Source organism: Bolinopsis microptera, chromosome 10 (assembly GCF_026151205.1).
Source record: "Bolinopsis microptera isolate Bmic1 chromosome 10, MBARI_Bmic_1.0, whole genome shotgun sequence".
In the NCBI taxonomy this organism is placed as follows: Eukaryota; Metazoa; Ctenophora; class Tentaculata; order Lobata; family Bolinopsidae; genus Bolinopsis; species Bolinopsis microptera.
The window spans coordinates 15,522,915-15,546,874 of record NC_087081.1 but is presented as its reverse complement, the minus strand read 5'-3'; the positions used below and the strand labels follow the sequence as shown (position 1 = coordinate 15,546,874).

The window sequence follows — 23,960 nt, the reverse complement described above, 5'->3', positions numbered from 1 at the left end:
TAAAAGAGGCTGTTAAATTTATTATTTATAACACTTATGTCGTCTTCGATGGGATTGTATTCATACAAACCAAGGGTATTCCTATGGGTGGAAATTCAAGTTCCCCTATAGCTGATCTCACTGTTGGCAAAAAGGAATTTAATTATATGAAATGTTTACTTCAGGAAAAGAAAATGGGATTAGCAAAGATATTATCCAATAATAAACGATATGTTGACGATTTATCTATTATTAACTACCTTTACTTTCATAAATTGATTAAAGATATTTATCCTAATTCATTGGAGATGGAGCGAGCTGGTTCCAATAATAAAATCATTAACTACCTTGATTTAAATATTAATATTTCCACAGAAGGACTAGAAATATCAGTGTATAACAAAACTGATGATTTTAATTTTCATGTTGTATCCCTTACATTTCCTCACAGTAACATCCCAACCGAGGTTGGCTACAACGTTTTTTCAAGTCAAGTTCTTAGATATGGTAATGTTTGCACTAGATTGGATATCTTTACCTCCCATCTTCACAAAATATTCAAAATTCTAATTGATAGAGGATATAGCCGTGATAGACTGATTAAAGGCATTAAACGTTGTCTGAGGAAATATGATAACGTTTTCAGGAAGTTCGGTATTCTATATGACCGTAACATTATTAAAGAACTCCCCTGATATCTTTTGATTTATTGAAACACGGGTACTAACTCTGCTAAACTGAACAAATTCTGAAACTTAGGTGAATAAGTGTACAACGTGCTAAACCGAAGTTCAGACTGACCAGTGAAAATGGGCGAGCGTACCAAGTGTCATTTTAATTAGAAGTTTTAGTCAGTGATTTATTATTGAAGCTTGTAATTACAATATCTAATGCTCCTATAAATACTTTAATTAATTGTATGTCCCGTTTTTCTTTTTCCTTCCTCTTTTCCTTGTCATCCCCTTTAGTTTTAAGATTCTTGCTATAAATGGCTACAGCTAACACTATTAATGCTACTTGTACCAAACAACGAGTGGGAGGTGGATCGTTGGTATACCATTAAATCGATTTAACACCGCAATTCCAGTCGCAAGCCTGGGACCACTACTAGCATAGTCACAACATCTACAAAGCTGCCATATAGCCTGACTGACAATTTTCTCGACTGACTGACAATGTTTCTTCTTTTTCCCCATTTAGAATACAAAGATTAGTACATTTTAGCTTATGATTAATATTATATTTTCACCTATAGTTTACCTAGATTTAAAGACTCTCAATGTGAATCACATCGTTCAATGTTTTATAAAATAAAAACAACTTGATATTTGGTCACACCAGAGAAAAGTAAACCTTACTATTATATATATACCGAGTGTATGAAAAGAACAAGCCCCAAAGTTAGTAAATAACTAATAAGCAAGTATTAGCAAACAATGGTATGGTGTTGCAGCCTCCTGTATATACGTTTACACTGCAGTACATGGGTCATATTTACGCTGTTAAAAAAATCACTGCACCTAACTCTAACTATTCTAACTATTCTAACTATTCTAACTATTCTAACTATTCTAACTATTCTAACTATTCTAACTATTCTAACTATTCTAACCAGAAACGTAACTGAACTGGAAGATCAGATTTCTTTTAAAGTTAAAACAGCTGATTGCTAACTATTAACTGTAATTTCGAATCGCATTTTTGAACTTTTTGAACACGTGTAAGCTCTACACGTGATTTATCATGAATTGCTCTATGGTAGCAGGAACTCCTATTATGCCTTTCAAGAACACTAAAACTTTAGATAGTTTACAGTAAAATTGCAGCTGAAAAAGACGAGCTACTGGACGACATGAATCACGTTCGAGGAAAAGTAGAGGAGGTGGAAGCGGCAAATTTAGAGAACGAAACTAACTCTCAACTCTACAAAGAGCAACTCAATGTCAAGGTGGTTATATAACATAACTTTTATTTAAAATTTCCAATGTTTAATTAGTTTAATTAGTTTGAATTCCAGTACGATAATTACAAACTGAGTGCACTATCGGAACAAAATAAACTTAATGTTCGGATTAAAGTAAACTTAATGTTCGGAACAAATTAAACTTAATGTTCGGAACAAAGTAAACGTAATGTTCGGAACAAGGTAAACTTAATGTTCGGAACAAGGTAAACTTAATGTTCGGAACAAGGTAAACTTAATGTTCGGAACAAAGTAAACTTAATGTTCGGAACAAAGTAAACTTAATGTTCGGAAGATAGTAAACTTAATGTTCGGAACAAAGTAAACTTAATATTCGGAACAAAGTAAACTTAATGTTCGGAACAAAGTAAACTTAATGTTCGGAACAAAGTAAACTTGATGTTCGGAACAAAGTAAACTTAATGTTCGGAACAAAGTAAACTTAATATTCGGAACAAAGTAAACTTAATGTTCGGCCCTCACTTAGTCACTCCGGTTACTGTGATCCGGTAGTCTGTACTAAATCAGTAAACTGAGTACATACTAATTTCATTGATTGATTCGATTTAAACTTGAATCGATTAATAAAATGAAATAGACAGTGGAACTGTTTCGAGCCCGGTACTGGCTCATATCGGTAACGATTTTAGTCGCAGTTTGCGAAACATCGCCATAAATGAGTTAACTGGTACATATTCGCAGCTCGGCGGAAACTTTTGCCAATTACCGGATTACCCAAATTAATTTGATGGACATTTTACAGTCTGCCTCTCTCTCTCTCTCTCTCTCTCTCTCTCTCTCTCTCTCTCTCTCTCTCTCTCTCTCTCTCTCTCTCTCTCTCTCTCTCTCTCTCTCTCTCTCTCTCTCTCTCTCTCTCTCTCTCTCTCTCTCTCTCTCTCTCTCTCTCTCTCTCTCTCTCTCTCTCTCTCTCTCTCTCTCTCTCTCTCTCTCTCTCTCTTTATCTCTCTCTCTCTCTCTTTCTCTCTCTCTCTCTCTCTCTCTCTCTCTCTCTCTCTCTCTATCTCTCTCTATCTCTATCTATATCTCTCTCTATCTACTATCTATATCTCTATCTCTATCTCTCTCTCTCTCTCTCTATCTATATCTCTCTCTCTCTCTCTCTCTCTATCTCTCTCTATCTCTATCTATATCTCTCTCTATCTATATCTCTATCTCTATCTCTATCTATATCTCTCTCTCTATCTCTATCTATATCTATCTCTCTCTCTCTCTCTCTCTCTCTCTCTCTCTCTCTATCTCTCTCTATCTCTATCTATATTTCTCTCTATCTATATCTCTATCTCTATCTCTATCTATATCTCTCTCTCTCTATCTCTATCTATATCTATATATCTCTCTCTCTCTCTCTCTCTCTCTATATCTCTCTATCTCTATCTATATCTCTCTCTATCTATATCTCTATCTCTATCTCTATCTATATCTCTCTCTCTCTATCTCTATATATATCTATATATCTCTCTCTCTCTCTCTCTCTCTCTCTATATCTCTCTATCTCTATCTATATCTCTCTCTCTATCTATATCTCTATCTCTATCTCTATCTATATCTCTCTCTCTATCTCTATCTATATCTATATCTCTCTCTCTCTCTCTCTCTCTCTCTCCCTCTCTCTCTATCTCTCTCTCTATCTTCCTCTCTCTCTCCCGCTCATTTCGACACTTACTAATGGGTCACATGATGATTGATGAGTCACGTGACATACAAGTTCTGAGTTCGGAGAGTTGTATTTACCATTGCACGCCACAAAGCACACTGTTCGTATTGCTCATTAGAGATATGACTCCTTTGATATATTGAGCTGCCATAGTTCCTTTGAGTTCCTTTTAGTTCATTTGAGTGCAGTGCTGTGGAAGCTTATAAAAGTGTTACAGATCCTGTAATGTTCACATTATTAGAGTAGAGTGAATGTTACAGATCTCCCGCTCATCTCGACACTAACTTGGGCCTCAAAGATCTTTAAAGCCCTACACATTTTGAAAGCTTTTGTGTGATGCCTTGGAAGTAGGGGGACATTACCAAGCCTGCAGCTTAGTACTTAACGACTAATTCGTGGATTCGACTGTGTCTACTGTCTATGTTACTGTTTTCTAATCCGCCGGACTTTATTTGTTTCTTGATTAAATATCGATCCCTTTCTAGATGAATATTAAATACTAATAATTAAATTCTTAATAACGATCCTTAGACCGTAGCCTAGACAATTTGAAAGACACATCAAATCTGCGATTATACATGAAGAGTGCGGATTGAAACGAGGGTTAAAATGAGGCCTCACGGCCCTCATAAGCTCATACTAAATGGATTATACAAATACCAAGCTAGTTTTATTTAAATGCCCGGATTGTAGACCACTGACTAGAGTTTGAGTTGACGTAAACAACGTAAAGACAAAAAGGTCAAAAAGACTAAACAAGTCATAGGTCTATTTTAAGTTTTGCCGTTTGATTTCCAGTCATTGCCTTTTATTCAGGGTTTTGTATATGAATAATTTATATTCATTATTCATTCGTTCTCGATTAGTTTGAGAAGATTGAGTTGTATGGGCTGATCTCTCTTCACTTGATGATGGAGAGAAAGGATCGATATCTGGTCTTGACTCTTAACAATTGTAATTAGAGATTCTACCAGATAATTTTGACAGATCTTTGCCATGACAGCTTCACGCCAATCTTACTACTTACAATACGGCAAAAGCAATGAATAAGTATGTCCAATAATAAGTAACTCGGATTTCGAAGTACAATTTAGAATAAAAGAGTGCTGCTCTAATGACATGGAATCCTCTGACAGAGACCAGGTAACCTGGCACAGGTCCAACATAAAGATAAAGCTACTGACGTTTACAAGTTTTAAAATACAGTAAAACCCTGATTTACCGCGCCCCGATTTACTGAGGCTATTTCTTCCCTCTAATAGGGCTTAACATGCATAATGTGAACAAAAAGATTTACCGCAAAACCCGATTTACCGCGGTTGTTTCCTTCCCCAAACTCCGCAGTAAATAGAGGTTTTGATTTATAATACATAGGTTTTGATTTATAATACACTATTGCCTTTTTACAAAAGGGTGAAATGGAAAAAAATACACATTAAATGACAACCCAAGTACATGTAGAGTAACTAAATTATAACAAAAAGAGGCTATTGTTGCACAACGAGATGATTTAATGGTTCAAGACTAATAATAATGTACATGGATGTGCCATTTTTACCAATTGTTTCGATGGTTATGATTTGATAATTACTCGGTTAAAATTTAAAAAGCGTGCAAGTTGCAGAGTGCTCCAAGAACTTCACATCTTGTTTTAGGAAAAATCTCACTATAACATTATAAACATTGTCGTTCTTCAGAGTTTACTGATGATAGAATTTGTGAAAATAATAATTGGTGAATTTAATTTTGGTGAAAATCCACTGTTCGTGATTCTTGTAGATATTAAACTCGCCTCCTCAAATATAGAGAAGATATATTATATGGTGGCAGGGACATAGTGTTGCTCTATATAATAATGTGATATAGCATTCTCTTAACGTGTTGCCATGGTAACATCACTATTGTATTACTTACCTCCACGGCTTTGTCCGTTATTTTGGTTTAGGATTGCGAAGGCCTTGGTGCTGGACTCTAAATTTTTGGCCGTTTTTATATTACCACTTTGAGTTTAAAGCAGATTTTCTTGTCCGTACTGTTATACGTAGTCTTTAGTCTGATGTGGGACCATGTTATAATAATTAGTGTCAGTGCTTCTAAATAATTTCTTTACTTTATATTGAGGTTCAGCTATAATCCCGGAGTGATTATGTATTAATTGAGTATCTTGTGTTTAGGTGAGGTTTAGGTTAGTTATTATATAAGGGGTAACTTAATCGATACAGCTTGACAAAAATACTTTACTTAGCCAGTTGATCAGTCAGAATCTGTCAAAATCAATCAGAATCAATCAGATTATCTCCCTCTCCCTCTTTCCCTCTCCCTCTCCCTCTCCCTCTCCCTCTCCCTCTCCCTCTCCCTCTCCCTCTCCCTCTCCCTCTCCCTCTCCCTCTCCCTCTCCCTCTCCCTCTCCCTCTCCCTCTCCCTCTCCCTCTCCCTCTCCCTCTCTCCCTCTCTCTCTCTCTCTCTCTCTCTCTCTCTCTCTCTCTCTCTCTCTCTCTCTCTCTCTCTCTCTCTCTCTCTCTCTCTCTCTCTCCTCTCTCTCTCCCTCTCTCTCCCGCTCTCCCTCTCTCTTCTCTCTCTCTCTCTCTCTCTCTCTCTCTCTCTCTCTCTCTCTCTCTCTCTCTCTCTCTCTCTCTCTCTCTCTCTCTCTCTCTCTCTCTCTCTCTCTCTCTCTCTCTCTCTCTCTCTCTCTCTCTCTCTCTCTCTCTCTCTCTCTCTCTCTCTCTCTCTCTCTCTCTCTCTCTCTCTCTCTCTCTCTCTCTCTCTCTCTCTCTCTCTCTCTCTCTCTCTCTCTCTCTCTCTCTCTCTCTCTCTCTCTCTCTCTCTCTCTCTCTCTCTCTCTCTCTCTCTCTCTCTCTCTCTCTCTCTCTCTCTCTCTCTCTCTCTCTCTCTCTCTCTCTCTCTCTCTCTCTCTCTCTCTCTCTCTCTCTCTCTCTCTCTCTCTCTCTCTCTCTCTCTCTCTCTCTCTCTCTCTCTCTCTCTCTCTCTCTCTCTCTCTCTCTCTCTCTCTCTCTCTCTCTCTCTCTCTCTCTCTCTCTCTCTCTCTCTCTCTCTCTCTCTCTCTCTCTCTCTCTCTCTCTCTCTCTCTCTCTCTCTCTCTCTCTCTCTCTCTCTCTCTCTCTCTCTCTCTCTCTCTCTCTCTCTCTCTCTCTCTCCCGCTCATTTCGACACTAACTAATGGGTCACATGATGAGTCACGTGACATACAAGTTCGGAGTTCGGAGAGTTGTAATTACCATTGCACGCCACAAAGCACACTGTTCGTATTGCTCATTAGAGATATGACTCCTTCGATATATATTGAGCTGTCATAGTTCCTTTGAGTTCCTTGAACATTAGAGTGCAGTGCTGTGGAAGCTTATAAAAGTGTTACAGATCCTGTAATGTTCATAAATGTGGATGTGTGAGTGGCTCTTAATGTTCACATTATTAGAGTGAATGTGTGAGTGGGGTGGATGTGTGAGTGGGGTGCGATATAGTATATATAGTATAAACTCTTTTTTTGAAGTTGTTTTACATCTGAATGTTCATTGCTCACTTCGCTTGATTGTTTTGAGATGTTTTATGAATATAAACGACTGCCAGTTGATGTTTGTAGTCCGAATTTGTTGACTATTTTATTATGTATTTTATTAGTTTGTTGCCTAGATGTAGATTTCGTTTTGTTATTAGAAATGCAACCTTAACTTTGTTGAAGTATTCGTATTCATATAGATACAATAGACGTTGATTTAAGTGGGGAAGTGAGGCATATTTTTTGACACGTGACAGCAATTAACCAATCAGCTTCCACTATTGACCAATCAAATCCTAGAATGACTGTCACGCATCTAAAAATATGCCTCACCAGAATCCACATACATCGCTTGTGATGATCTTGTTTCCCTAAACTAAATGTTTCCCCAAACTAAATGATCTTGTTTCCCTAAACTCCTAAAATAAGAAAATAATAAAATTCTGAATCATCTTTTACAACAGTACAGAGTTCACTACTTGCGAGATGTGGTTATAAATGTGCAACTTTGCTTCATCTTTTATCTTAGATTGTCAGGTAAATCTACCAGGGTGTTGTTTAGTAGTATTTACAATTTGTTGTATTTTTAAACTCTGATTTTGGGGCTTAAGGGGGCAGGGGGGGGGGGATAAGCCGGATGGAATTTTGAGATAGGCCTTCAAAATTTTTTTATTCGATTTTGAAAATCTTGAATCATCAAAAAACGAGGTCCAAGATTTTCAAAATCGAATACAAAATTTTGAAGGCCTATCTCAAAATTCCATCCGGCTTATCTCTTCTAAATGGTCCCTAGAACATATCCTGAAAGTTTCAGAGTGATCGCTCAAAAAATGTAGGAGAAGATAGATTTTTAGAGTCGATTTTCAGGACGCGCGATCAAAAATCTCTTGCTCAATACAATTACACACAAGCGCTGACCTTTGACCGGCAATAATTTCGGCTAGGAACAATATTTTTCTATGGGATTAAAAGCCGCTGATAGACATCACTCCCCTCTATTAGAAACAACTAAAAAATCGATTTTGATAAAATAAAATTTCCATGAGGACCCCCCCTGCCCCCTTAATAGCAGCGATCCCGAGATATCAGGGTATTAGGTTACATGCCGGGTCCTTGAATAATGAACTTTGAGTTCAATTATAGGTGCTCGAAAAAGCATACAAATTTCAAAAGGGTATGAGTGATTTTAAGGGAGAACTAATAATGTAATGGTAAATAAAACTATTTTATGATCTTCCTGACATCTAGTGGCCGCATACGCCGCTCAAGATACAATATCTCTCTCTCTCTCTCTCTCTCTCTCTCTCTCTCTCTCTCTCTCTCTCTCTCTCTCTCTCTCTCTCTCTCTCTCTCTCTCTCTCTCTCTCTCTCTCTCTCTCTCCCTCTCCCGCCCCCTCGCCATCTCCCTCCCCCCTCTCTCTCTCTCTCTCTCTCTCTCTCTCTCTCTCTCTCTCTCTCTCTCTCTCTCTCTCTCTCTCTCTCTCTCTCTCTTTTTTTTTTCTTTTTTTTTCTCTCTCTCTCTCTCTCTGTATACGGCATAAGCCGCTCAAGATACAAGATCGTGCAAAACAAACCATCTCAATATGCATAGTACCGATCTAAAAGAAAAGGACAGATATTTTTGTGTCACGTGCACCTCATTTTGTGTCACGTGCACCTCATTACCCCTGGTTATTGGTTAAGCAGATCATATTATATAACCTGCGGTCCTGGATTTAACCAGTCTTTCACCGTGCCACTAACGATAATTTCATTGCTCTAAGATGACTTGTGCGCGATTAGGTTTTCAAGTTGGGACAACACAATGGTATGGGTTTGTCAGAGAATCGAGTCTTGTATCTTAGTGCTAAACGCTTTAGAAACAATTTATATCTTTAAAACCTTCATCTTTGGTACTCAAGCAACATGCCGGGCCTTAAATCCTTTAAAATATTTAGTCATAATCGAGTAACTAAGAGGAACAAGTTCTTTTGAATATAATACTTTCAACTTTCAACAACGTTCAATATATCGTTATCAAAAATGTGACGCAAGAAATAGTTGGCATAGGAAAAGAATTCCCAAATCACCCAAAATGCATGAAAAATATAATCTAATCAGAAATCTTTAAAGCAATCGCGCATGTTACTAGTCGCGTGTTTAACAGGATAGCTAACCTGTTATTTGCGTGGGGTTAGACACTTTAACAGAGGACACTTTAATGATGTTGTGGAGTTATACAGGGGACACCTGTTGTGGAGCTATTGTCTAAGATATTCTGGTGGAGAATCTGTGAAATGCGAGGAACTAATTCATTTGGGGCGATTTGTCATTATGAAATTCTATTTATATCATGATCACATAATACATAATATAAATATGCGAGTAATATCGATTATTAGCAATTTATGAATTTTAACTCAATACCGAAAGGCTATTCAAACTGGTCGCCTCTTTGGTTGATAAATTTCGTTAGTCAGCAAATGATAAAATGTGCCCATTGTGAAAGGATATTTTGACTTGGACTTGCTGAAACGTCGTGCCTTTAAATCCGACGACGTTAAAAAAGATTAGAGTAGTATCGCATAACTGCAGATGCGTCATATCACTACTCACGGCCTGACACTATTGTTCTCAAGATCAGTATCTCAGAGTCCTAAATAAGAGATAAAGAACAATGTTTAACAGCTGTCAGATAATGTGGTGGTGTGTCCAACACCGTGCTCTGTAGGGCTGTGATAACACGGTTTTAACCTTCATTTAAACGGTCTATGAAGGTGTGCCTTTTGAATAAAGATAAGAATAGGCGCCCACACCAGCTGGTGTGGGCGCCTATTCTTATCTTTATTCAAAAGATAAGATCTGTAATCTGTAAGAGATGAGTTAGATTATTTCAAGGATCTTCTTTACTTCTAAATATGTTGAACTGTGCTGGAACTGAGTTTGTAAGAAATGGGTTTATTTTCGACTTGTTACCTAATTGATTTATTTAGCTAATTAACTAATTACCTCTCAGAACGTGGTTATAGATAAGTTACGGAAGGAATTTACAGACCTGGGAGACGAGAATACCAGACTTAGAGCTCAGGTGAGTCACGTGCCAACTGAACCACGTGCCAACTGAACCACGTGCCAACTGAACCACGTGTCAACTGAACCACGTGTCAACTGAACCACGTGTCAACTGAACCACGTGTCAACTGAACCACGTGTCAACTGAACCACGTGTCAACTGAACCACGTGTCAACTGAACCACGTGTCAACTGAACCACGTGTCAACTGAACCACGTGTCAACTGAACCACGTGTCAACTGAACCACGTGTCAACTGAACCACGTGTAAACTGAACCACGTGTCAACTGAACCACGTGTCAACTGAACCACGTGCCAACTGAGCCACGTGTCAACTGAACCACGTGTCAACTGAACCACGTGTCAACTGAACCACGTGTCAACTGAACCACGTGTCAACTGAACCACGTGCCAACTGAACCACGTGCCAACTGAACCACGTGTCAACTGAACCACGTGTCAACTGAACCACGTGTCAACTGAACCACGTGTCAACTGAACCACGTGTCAACTAAACCACGTGCCAACTGAACCACGTGTCAACAGAACCATTAACACGTGACCGCGATTCTGGGTTTGATTGTTAGATTATTCAATACTGAAATCTGATTGGTCAATAGCTGTCACGTGCCAGAAGGTAACATAACCTCCTGTTACAGGTAAGTAAGTTCCAGGATAGCTCCGACAACCACGATGCTCTACTCAACTCAGCTAACGTCAACAACGAAGATATCACCAAGGACTTCCAGGTGATTAACAAGTTATTCTAGCGTATAATTAGCAACCAATTACCGTTTAATTAGCCACTAATTACCGTTTAATTAGCAACCAATTACTGTTTAATTAGCAACCACTTACCGTTTAATTAGCCAGTAATTTGTGCGATATTAGCAATTCATTGACTACTGATGAGTAATTAAAACCAATTAGTGACTACTGCAACTGTAGTCTGTAAAGGAATTAGTAATTGGGTTACATTTATCCGCCAAGACTAGGCTAAACTGCATCAAAAGCCCAACTATAATACGCTACATAACCGAAAAATATTCTCAATATAATAATGCTGCCAACATTGCATTTAGATACGGAACGTTTAAAGAGAAATATTACGTATTAAGTTCAAGTTTTGCTTTTTTATCGGAAACATTAGTCGCTATTTGGCAGAAACTCTGCCGTGCAGACTTTTCTTATGGGGCCGTAACGAATAATATAACTTTAAGTAAATTGTTTGAGCATTTTAGATTCGAAAGTGGGTAGTTTTGGAATTTGGATGATGCAAAAACACACTCAACATAGGTACATAGGTGCATTGCATCTATAGTAACAGAATAACAGGGTACGGTGATCCAAAAGTCCGGCCTCGCTTTCTTTCGTTTATTTGTAAACAGTGCAAGATAATTCATGTCTGTGAAGTTTTAATTAAAATTTAAAGGGGGTGTGGCAACCGTTCAGGAAAAGAATTGCGGGAAATATATGTGAAGATGAAAGTCGAGTGGAACCGTAGAGCTGAAACCGTTACAATACATACAATTACAGGCGTTACAATACATTCAATTTCAGGCGTTACAATACAGATGTTCGGAGACGGAACGTCGAGAACAGGAAGCCTTGCTCTACATAAAAGATTGTTTGAAGTTGGTTGAACAAACCCAACATGAGAAGGAACAGCTTGTTATTCAGGTAAATTGGAGAAGTTACCATGAAGTTGAGACCACATTCTTACTTCGCTCAGAATGTCATGATACAGTATTTAGTGTAGTTCGAGGATTCCTAATCCTCCTCACGTCCTAATGTGTACTACTCTTTATCTGATATGAGCATAACTGCAACTATAACTACTCTCGGTAGCGATACTAATGTGTACTACTCTTTATCTGATATGAGCATAACTGCAACTATTTTGTACTCTCGGTAGCGACTCTCGGTACTACTCTTTATCTGATATGAGCATAACTGCAACTATAACTACTCTCGGTAGCGACTCTCGGTACTACTCTTTATCTTATATGAGCATAACTGCAACTATAACTACTCTCGGTAATGTGTAATGTGTACTACTCTTTATCTGATATGAGCATAACTGCAACTATAACTACTCTCGGGGGGGGGGGGGGGGGCCCCTACGCTCGGTAGCGATAGTTTTCAAATAATTATTCCTCTAAATGTAAGCTTGATTGGTCGATCTTTTGCAAATGGTGACTTCATTTTGTTTATCATTTCATGTTCATGTTCCTTCGCATCAGTTGCTAGCATTTGCATTAATTTTAATTTTAAATGTTGTGTTCTGCAAAGTTATATTTAACATTTAAAGATTCTTAAAAACGAAATTATGAACATTTTGTAGTTATTGACAATAAAAGAGACGGATGTATTATTATGCCAAATTACTCATAACACAATGATAACACTGAAACATATTTTGAACAAACAGCTTAACAAAATATCATCTTTGTAGCTCAAAGAATAAATCCAAAAAAGTTGTTTATTGTACCCATTTTATTAAATATTATACTTATAGCGTAACGACTTAGGTGAGAAAATCTATAAACTGAGGAATTATTCACATTTTACGCAAGGGGGTTTGAAAAAGTTATTTAAATGTCACGCAAATAATAAAGATACCATGCACAAAGAGCTTAAAATAATCCACAGTCCTTGAAATTGTTTCAATACAGCGAACTTATTTTCTTCCGACTCGAGATCTGTAAAGACTCGACATAAAGCTTTCAATGTCAGTTCCAAGTTCTTCTTTTCTGTTCACATCGATTTGCATCAACTTTCCAGATACCTCAACCCATCTTGTGCCTGCAGGGTTATCTGCAGTCATTCCCTCGCGGTAAAAGATTTCATTAGCAGAATTTACGCCAACAACAAGGTCCGTTCCTGAGCTAATCCATTTCAGTTCTCCTGGAACCTGTATCCAGCCTGTTCCAGCAGTGTCGGCGTCACCGTACGTTCCCACTCGGTAGTAGATATCGTTTGCCAAAGTCACTTATAGAAAACCGAGTTCTCTTGGTATTTAGTGTATGCTAGTCAAGCTCTAGTCACGAAGCACGAACGGCAGGGCGTACCGTAAGGTAGAAATGAAACGAGTATATTAAAAAGGATAATTAATTAAAAGGAAAAGTAATACAAAGTGAACGTCAACAGATAAAAACTTCCAAGTGTTCGCTCCAATCAATTGACGTGACTAATCACAAATGGTAGTGCTCAGTAAGACTGGCTACCGTCAATTTGAATCCCTTAAAAATGATTAAGGGGCAACTAAGAAGTGAGCTCTCCACTTCCGGCTCTTCGGGTATACTCTCAAAACTTCGTCACGCCACACTGCGTGACAGCACAACGCATTTGCTTGTACCACGTGACACGCCGTCTCGCCAATGAGCACTCCACTAGCAGTCACCCTGTGTCCGCGAGGACCAACCACAGGTCTGGCTGTTAGTCAGGTGCAAAATGAGCGGACGGCTCGTTTCAGACAGTAGGTCTGACAGCAGGTCTGCCAGCCAACCGACTTACACTCAAAATGTGTAACTCCCAAATACGAACATATAAAAACATTGGTTAATATACCCGGAAATACATACTAAATTCTACGTCCCTTAAACGTTATACTAAAACTAAGATATCCTTAAAGATATCTCTAAATACCATATATATATATATATACTAATATACCATATAATATTACAACATCTCTACCCAAAAATTTTTTTCGAATACTTTAAAACAATAAAATAATCGCCCTATTCAAAAATTAAATTTTAATGCTCCCACGCATCAAAAGTCCAATACTTAAAAATAAGTCAAGTCTCAAAATAAAATACACGGCCCTAACCCTGTGCATTAAATTTAAATCCTCAAAATCCTAAAGTTAAAACTGAAATTGACTTCCACAAATCTTTCAAAACTTTCAAATACTTCCCTCTTTCACCAAGTTGTAGAGTCTTTGGTGTTGAGTCTTCATCATCTGATAGAGATGTATCCGAATCTCTAAATCGTTCTTGACAAGCAAACAAAGAAGTCAAACTAAAAACGAAAGTTTCTAACGTTTCCGTCACTAAAGCAGCCCTGAGCGAGTCGTGTTGAGAGTAAAGATCCTATTATCCCTATCAGTAATGTTCTGAAAGATAACACGTGTTAATCATAAGTTAAAACTGGTAGTGGTATACTCTGAATATTACGCAAAGATCTATCTACTAAATCTTGATACCAAGATTAACCACAGTTCCTGTGGTAGTCTACCGGCCTGAATTACCTCAGGTTTCTCCCCCTTGCTCACCCAACCGTAGACCTGGTTTAAGATATCATCATCCTTCTGAGCCTGTTTAATTTGCTCATGGGTAGGATTAAGAAATCTGACCCCTCTCTCTAGAGAGCTTACTGGTGCTTCACTAGTAACCGCTGAAACATTTTCCACTGCATCAACTGCTTCTGCAACTAGTGGTGTCTCCTCTATAGTATCAGCCTGAACTAGACTACAATTGCGACGGTTATCAATTTCAGGCGTAATCTGAACAATGTTTACTATGCTAGGGTCCTCACTATTTTCATCAAATAAGAACTCCGGAATAGTTCTCTCCTCAACACTCACTTCACTGCAGGATTCCTCAATCAAATTACTGCAATCATCCTTAACCACGGTCTCGCTGCTTACCGGCACTTGCATCCTCTTGAACAGGATGGTTATGGGTTTACTATCAATCTTATCCTGCAGGCATTTTACCAACTTAACTTCTATCCCAGAAGTATCCTCATTCTCTGCCTTCTTATACGTCTTCTTATCTGTACGATTACGCAATGAGTTAAGTACAACGACTATTCTAGACCGTGCACTATCAATCTTATTCTGCAAGCATTCTAAAGCTGCACGCAAGTATCTCAGCGTATTTTCTATCACGGCAGTATCATCGCCATCTGCCTTCAAATCATCTATCTCCTTCAAAACATTATTTATGCGAAACTGAACATCCTCTCTCTCCATAATCAACTCCGCCCACTCCAGTTCAGCTGTATTATTCTCACACATGCTAAAACCGTGTCTAAATGTAAAAAGGTACACTCACAAATAGATAGATAAGTACTGGAACTGGCGTATTCTTCACGTTGCTGGAAAATCTTCTAGTCAAGACTTTACTGTGCTTTACTGGAACTGTAACTTCTACGTCTATCACTCCTGAGTAGATGTACGAAACGTAAGGTTGCTAAACTTACGCAAATCTCACTAACAATCTAGGAAATAATGTACTGAAGTCTACAAGCGGCTGTAAACTCGGTGCTCGTCAAAACGATCGCACTCAACTGGAATATACAGGTACCACAAAATGTGTAGCAACACTTACCAAGTCTAGTAGGAAGTACTGAAGATCTCGAACAATCTCCACGTAATTCTTCTGCACTGCGATGTACACCGAACTTAGCTTATCAAATGAGAAACGTTAGGATCTTAAACGAAACTATACTGAATATAGGTGATACTAGAAGGATCACGAGCAAAAATAGCAACACTAAAAGTGGCCTCCAGATATAGAAAACGGAGTTCTCTTGGTATTTAGTGTATGCTAGTCAAGCTCTAGTCACGAAGCACGAACGGCAGGGCGTACCGTAAGGTAGAAATGAAACGAGTATATTAAAAAGGATAATTAATTAAAAGGAAAAGTAATACAAAGTGAACGTCAACAGATAAAAACTTCCAAGTGTTCGCTCTAATCGATTAACGTGATTATAGATCACACGACGTGTCAAATCACAACTGGTAGTGCTCAGTAAGACTGGCTACCGTTAATTCGAATCCCTTAAAGTGATTAAGGGGCAACTAAGAAGTCAGCTCTCCACTTCCGGCTCTTCGGGTATACTCTAAAAACTCGTCACGCCACACTGCGTGACGGCACAACGCATCTGCTTGTACCACGTGACACGCCGTCTCGCCAATGAGCACTCCACTAGCAGTCACGCTGTGGTCGCGAGGACCAACCACAGGCCTGGCTGTAAGTCAGGTGCAAAGTGAGCGGACGGCTCGTTCCAGACAGTTAGTCTAACAGTAGTTCTGCCAGCCAACCGACTTACACTCAAAATGTGTAACTCCCAAATACGAACATATAAAAACATTGGTTATTATATACCCGGAAATACATACTAAATTCTACGTCCCTTAAACGTTATACTAAAACTAAGATATCCTTAAAGATATCTCTAAATACCATATATATATATATACTAATATACCATATAATATTACAACACACTCCCCACACCCCAGATTCCCCGACACTGATTTGTTTGAGTGACCCGTCGATAGGCTGCCATGAGGAGCCAGTCCTTCTGAATATGTTCTGTCCTCTGTTCACTCCCCACACATGATCCTTGTTGCTCACATCTACGTTTGTCAGTTTTCCGGCGATCTGTTGCCATTTGTTGTCTCCCAAGTACTTGTAGATATCATCGGCTTTGGTGACCCCCCAAACCGATGCCCCAGATGAAACTTGTACCAATGATCTACCAGCGATTTTAGTCCAACTAAGCTGGTAGACGTTGTCATTCTTATCAACGCGCCACACTCCTGAGTCTCCTTTCGAGATCTTGGTGAGTCGTCCAGGAATATTCTGCCAAACTGAGTGGATTAATTATTAGGGAAAGGTGGCTTATAACAAAACAGCCAACATTGTAAACAAGGATACAAAATACGTCACGACTTGCCTACAAGACATTTTTTCAAATTTATTCAAGTCTACAGTGATACGGATTACTTACTTGTTTGCCCATGTGCTGCTATCAGAAAGCAGACAAGTACCACAATTACACACTTCATATCTATATTCCTTTAAAATAATGGGGTCAAGTTTAGTACGTATATAATAACAGCTTTTAGAGTAATTTGTTTATACCTCAGTTTCAAAAATTTGTGTTTCAAAAATTTTGTCGGACTGAAACAGTGGGGACGTCATCAATCATAACTTAATTTAGGAAGATCAGTGATATCTCTATAGGTCGAAAAATGACCGTAATTTCCACATTATGGCATATACACGAGGTTTCCAAGTTCATTCTTTAAAGGCCTCCCCCAGCCTCGGATCTTAGGATTAGATTTGCAAAAATTCCTGAGACACATGTGCAAAAGTTAAGACATGCAAAAATCCTAAGACAAAATTTAAGCAATTCTGAGACAGCGAAAAATCCTGAGACAAAATTCAAGAAATCCTGAGACAGCGAAAAATACTAAGACAAAATTTAAGAAATCCTGAGACAGCGAAAAATCCTGAGACAAAATTTAAGAAATCCTGAGACAGCGAAAAATCCTGAGACAAAATTTAAGAAACCCTAAGTCCTAAGACAGCAAAAAATCTAAATACAATTTATACAATAACCACTAGAATATACATGGATGTTACATCTTTACATTTCTTTCAAAGAATATAATATAATAAATACAATATTACTAGGTATAGTAGGAATGTCAATAAGTCAATAGAATTTGTCTGAATCCTCTATGTGCCTGCTAATGAAGTGAGTATCCCAGATCATATCTTTACAGGTAGGACTGTATAATGGGGGCCCCGATGTTATAGCGGACATCATCTCCCCCCCCCCCCCCCCCCCCCCCCCCCCTTAAAGCCCTGATAAAGCAAATACCACCGTGTTCTAAGGAGAAATCATTCGTATCAGAAATCGTTCAAAAGGTAGATGATCAAAATATTCTATTCTATTATATTGTTAAAGATGAAAAGGAAAAAAGCAACCAGTTACTAAAATTTAACGCTGGAAAAAACCCGGAAATTGGCATATTTAGGTGTCTAAAAAACCATGTTAATAAAGATCTAAAATTTGTTGGATACCAGACTCTAATTTTGTTCACGATAATTATCGTAAATCAAAAAAGGGAGCGGGTGCCTTAAATTGATACAGTCTGGGCGAGAGTCATGAAAAAAATAACGATTTGTTGAAATATCGTCCAAGAGTCTTAAACAAATTAAAACTTCAACTTTTAAAGAGAACTGAATGTTAGTGAACTGGAAGTGAAGCAGCTATATAAGGACAGCTGTGCTCAAAATATTTGGTCTCAACATTCTTCCTTTTCTGCTTACTTGTATTAGGATGTATCTGTAGTCTCGTAGTTTTTGTCACTGTTCAAGTCAAATAAGGCAGTCCAAAAGAGAATTTAACTGTAGTTTGCTTGTATCAAGATACCTTTGTAGCTTGCATCAAGATATAACTTATAGTATGGTAGGTAAACTGTGCTACACTTCAGTCTGTTACTATGATCTGTGATAAATTTAAATTAAATTAAAATTTCTCACTGTTCAAGTTAAATAAGGCAGTCCAAAAAAGGAATCAAGATACCTTACTAGCTTGTATCAAGATATAACTTATAGTATGGTAGTTGAACTCTACTACACTTCGATCTGTTAATGGTCCATTATAAGATACCTTTGTAGCTTGCATCAAGATATAACTTATAGTATGGTAGGTAAACTGTGCTACACTTCAGTCTGTTACTATGATCTGTGATGAATTTAAATTAAATTAAAATTTGTCACTGTTCAAGTTAAATAAGGCAGTCCAAAAAGGAATTTCACTGTAGTTTGCGTGCATCAAGATACCTTACTAGCTTGCATCAAGATATAACTTATAGTATGGTAGTTGAACTCTACTACACTTCGATCTGTTAATGGTCCATTATAAGTTTTAAAAGGAATTCAAAGTGGTTGAATACGAACTGAACTCATCTGACAGATATACTGATATAGTGTATTTAGTAGCCAGGTAGTGAAATTATAGGCATATTTATAAACAAATTTTCTTGTTGTGTCCACAACTATACCGTTGATCAGAGTCACATCTGATGACTTCAGTGAAAGGGCTGATGACTTCAGTGAAAGAGCTGGTGACCTAGTGAAAGTGCTGGTGACGATGAGAAAGACTATAAACCAGGGATTCCTTCGGGAGCATGTAAGATTATATCCAAAGTTTGTTCGCCAATGGGGTGTGTCTGGGTGTCAAAGATCTTCAAGGTGGGTGCTACTTGTGATGAACTCTAGAAGGATGGGATGGTAATACTCGGTCTGGCCGTCTGGAAGCCCATAGAATTCCAGTTCAGAAACCGAGTAAGGAGGTGCGGCTACTGATGAGAAGCCTCCTTAAAGTTTATTTGGGTTAGAAACGACATCTGGGTCCCTACCCTCGCACAAGATTATTCTCAATTTTCTTGTTGTGTCCACAACTAATGGTCCATTATAAGTTTTAAAAGGAATTCAAAGTGGTTGAATACGAACTGAACTCATCTGACAGATATACTGATATAGTGTATTTAGTAGCCAGGTAGTGAAATTATAGGCATATTTATAAACTGAGGGAGTGTTTACATTTTACGCAAGGGGGTTTAAAAATGTTATTTAAATTTCACGCAAATAATAAAGATACCATGCACAAAGAGCTTAAAATAATCCACAGTCCTTGAAATTGTTTCAATACAGCGAACTTATTTTCTTCCGACTCGAGATCTGTAGATGAAGTTTCCAATGTCAATTCCAAGTACTTCTTTTCTGTTCACATCGATTTGCATCAACTTTCCAGGTACCTTTACCCATCTTGTGCCTGTAGGGCTATCTGCAGTCATTCCCTCGCGGTAAAAGATTTCATTTTCACCAGTTACGCCAACAACAAGGTCCGTTCCTGAGCTAATCCATTTTAGTTTTCCTGGAACCTGTATCCAGATTGTTCCAGCAGTGTCGGCGTCACCGTACGTTCCCACTCGGTAGTAGATATCGTTTGCCAAAGTCACTCCCCACACCCCAGATTCCCCGACACTGATTTGTTTGAGGTTCCCGCCGATACGCTGTCATGAGCCGCCAGTCCTTCTGAAGATGTTCCGTCCTCTGTCCACTCCCCACACGCGATCCTTGTTGCTCACATCTACGTTTGTCAGTTTTCCGGCAATCTGTTGCCATTTGTTGTCTCCCAAGTACTTGTAGATATCATCGGCTTTGGTGACCCCCCAAACAGATGCCCCAGATGAAACTTGTACCAATCCACCAGCGATTTTAGTCCATTTAAGCTGGTAGATGTTGTCATTCTTATCGACACCCCACACTCCTGAGTCTCCTTTCGAGATCTTGGTAAGTCGTCCAGGAATATTCTGCCAAACTGAGTGGATTAATTATTAGGGAAAGGTGGCTTATAACAAAACAGCCAACATTGTAAACAAGGATACAAAATACGTCACGACTTGCATACAAGACATTTTTTTCAAATTTATTTAAGTCTACAGTGATACGGATTACTTACTTGTTTGCCAATGTGCTGCTATCAGAAAGCAGACAAGTACCACAATTACACACTTCATATCTATATTCCTTTAAAATAATGAGGTCAAGTTTAGTATATAATAACAGCTTTTAGAGTAATTTGTTTATACCTCAGTTTCAAAAATTTGTGTTTCAAAAATTTTGTCGGACTGAAACAGTGGGGACATCATAAATAATAACTCAATTTAGGAAGATCAGTGATATCTCTATAGGGTGAAAATGACCGTAATTTCCACATTATGGCATATACACGAGGTTTCCAAGTTCATTGTTTAAAGGCTTCCCCAAGCCTCGGATCTTAAATTAGATTTGCAAAAATTCCTGAGGCATAGGTGCAAATGTTAAGACATGCAAAAAATCCTAAGACAAAATTTAAGCAATTCTGAAACAGCGAAAAATCCTGATACAAAATTTAAGAAATCCTGAAACAGCTTAAAATCCTGAGACAAAATTTAAGAAATCCCGAGACAGCGAAAAAAAACTGAGACAAAATTTAAGAAATCCTGAGACAGCGAAATATCCTGAGACAAAATTTAAGAAATCCCGAGACAGCGAAAAAAACTGAGACAAAATTTAAGAAAACCTGAGACAGCGAAAAAAACTGAGACAAAATTTAAGAAAACCTGAGACAGCGAAAATTCCTAAGACAAAATCTAAGAAATCCTAAGACAGCGAAAAATCCTGAGACAAAATTTAAGAAAACCTGAGACAGCGAAATATCCTAAGACAAGATTTAAGAAATCCTGAGACAGCGAAAAATCCTGAGACAAAATTTAAGAAAACTTAAGACAGCGAAAAATCTTGAGATACAATTAATACAATAACCACAAGAATATGCATGGATATGATAAATACAGTATTACTAGGTATAGTAGGAATGTCAATAAGTCAATAGAATTTGTCTGAATCCTCTATGTGCCTGCTAATGAAGTGAGTATCCCAGATCATATCTTTACAGGTAGGACTGTATAATGGGGACCCCGATGTTATAGCGGATGTCGTCTCTCTCTCTCCCCCCCCCCCCCCCCCCCCCCCTTGCCCCTCCTTAATCTGATTACAAGCTACCAAATATTCGAGAAATGAGACAGCTGGTTAAGGTTTTCAGAAACAACTAAAAAGTAAATTTCGAGAGAATAATGATGAAGACCCCTTAAATCCCTGAAAAAGCAAATACCACCGTGTTCTAAGGAGAAATCATTCGTATCAGAAATCGTTCAAAAGGTAGATGATCAAAATATACTATTCTATTATATTGTTAAAGATGAAAAGGAAAAAAGCAACCAGCTGCTAAAATTTAACGCTGGAAAAAAACCCGGAAATTGGCATATTTAGGTGTATAAAAAACCATGTTAATAGAGATCTAAAATTTGTTGGATACATACCGGACTCTAATTTTGTTCACGGTAATTATCGTAAATCAAAAAAGGGAGCGGGTGCCTTAAATTTATACAGTCTGGGCGAGAGTCATGAAAAAAATAACGATTTGTTGAAATATCGTCCCAGAGTCTTAAACAAATTAAAACTTCAACTTTTAAAGAGAACTGAATGTTAGTGAACTGGAAGTGAAGCAGCTATATAAGGACAGCTGTGCTCAAAATAATTGGTCTCAACATTCTTCCTTTTCTGCATGCATCTGCTTACTTGTATCAGGATATATCTGTAGTCTTGTAAGCTTGTATTTTAAGTGTAGTTAAACTGTGCTACACTTCAGTCTGTTGCTATGATCTGTGAAAAAAAGAATGTCACTGTAGTTTGCGTGCATGAAGATACCTTACTAGCTTGCATCAAGATACAACTTATAGTATGGTAGGTAAGCTGTGCTACACTTCGATCTGTTAATGGTCCATTATAAGTTTTAAAAGGAATTCAAAGTGGTTGTATACGAACTGAACTCATCTGACAGATATACTGATAAAGTGTATTTGGTAGCCAGGTAGTGAAATTATAGGCATACAACTATTCTTACTGAAGCTTTCATATAGAAACGGTTTAAGATTTGGCCGAGTTATGACCATTTTAGAATATGTGACGGGATCACTGATTGAGTGCGGGGACCACGTAACCAACAGATTTTATTTCTTTCAAATATCAGTTGCTAGCATTTGCATTAATTTTAATTTTAAATGTTGTGTTCTGCAAAGTTATATTTAACATTTAAAGATTCTTAAAAACGAATTTATGAACATTTTGTAGTTATTGACAATAAATGAGACGGCTTTATTATGCCAAAATACTCATAACACAATGATAACACTGAAACATATTTTGAACAAGCAGCTGAACAAAATATCATCTTTGTAGCTCAAAGAATAAATCCAAAAAAGTTTTTTATTGTACCCATTTTATTTAATATTATACTTATAGCGTAACGACTTATACATGAGAAAATCTATAAACTGAGGGATAATTCACATTTTACGCAAGGGGGTTTGAAAAAGTTATGTAAATTTTAAAAATATAATAAAGATACCATGCACAAAGAGCTTAAAATAATCCACAGTCCTTGAAATTGTTTCAATGCAGCGAACTTATTTTCTTCCGATTAGAGATCTGAAGATTCAGTTTGCAGAGTTAGTTTCAACTACTTCGTTCACATCGATTTGCATCAACTTTCCAAATACCTTTACCCATCCAGTGCCTGTAGGGTTATCTGCAGTCATTCCCTCGCGGTAAAAGATGTCATTTTCACCAGTTACGCCAACAACAAGGTCGTTCGCCAATGCTCCATCGATTTGAGTCCAGCTGTTTCCATCATTATTAAGCTGATAGATGTTGCCAGTGCTGGTGACACACCACAGTCCTGAGTCTCCTGTCGAGATGCTGTTACATTTTCCAGGAATGTTCTGCCAAGCTGAGTGGATTAATTTTAAGGGAAAGGTGGCTTATAACAAAACGGCCAACATTGTAAACAAGGATACAAAATACGTCACAACTTGCCTACAAGACATTTTTTTCAAATTTATTCAAGTGTACAGTGAACGTTTAATCTAGTGCAAAAACTGATACGGATTACTTACTTGGTTGGAGGCTTCTTTCTTCTAGTTCGAGTATTTGACGCCCAGGACGCGGACGCCCATAACGCCCATGATGGGGGTGACGCCCATGACGCCCATGATGCCCAGTGACGCCCATTTCTATCAGAAAGCAGACAAGTACTACAATTACACACTTCATATCTATATTCCTTTAAAATAATGGGGTCAAGTTTAGTATATAATAACAGCTTTTAGAGTAATTTGTTTATACCTCAGTTTCAAAAATGTGTGTGCCAAAACTTGGGCTTAATAAGTACCAAACCGAGAAATTTGGACTTATTAGGGAAAAGACTATCCGGGAATAAATTCGTAACAAAAGTTTCTCTTCAGGAATGTGGTGTACATAGTTCCAGGAACCATCTTAAAAATTTTTCAGACTGAAACCGTGAGGAAAACTTTCTAGGGCAATTTTTATCCAGACGTCATAACTCAATTTAGGAAGAT

At 37.9% G+C, this 23,960-nt stretch overlaps 2 protein-coding genes across 3 annotated transcripts in view; both read left to right on the top strand.

Annotated features, from left to right (window-relative positions):
• LOC134822081 (1-phosphatidylinositol 4,5-bisphosphate phosphodiesterase beta-4-like) overlaps positions 1-23,960 on the top strand; it is an 858,242-nt gene that overhangs the window by 185,704 nt on the left and 648,578 nt on the right. The window lies entirely within an intron of this gene.
• The window catches only part of LOC134822083 (myosin-15-like), a 72,820-nt gene that overhangs the window by 22,670 nt on the left and 26,190 nt on the right, over positions 1-23,960 (top strand). For both annotated transcript variants that reach the window (XM_063832953.1, XM_063832954.1), the window contains exons 6-9: positions 1,806-1,927; positions 10,127-10,198; positions 10,843-10,932; positions 11,744-11,863. In XM_063832953.1, coding sequence (XP_063689023.1) covers positions 1,806-1,927; positions 10,127-10,198; positions 10,843-10,932; positions 11,744-11,863 — 404 coding nt within the window. The remainder of the gene's footprint in view (positions 1-1,805; positions 1,928-10,126; positions 10,199-10,842; positions 10,933-11,743; positions 11,864-23,960) is intronic.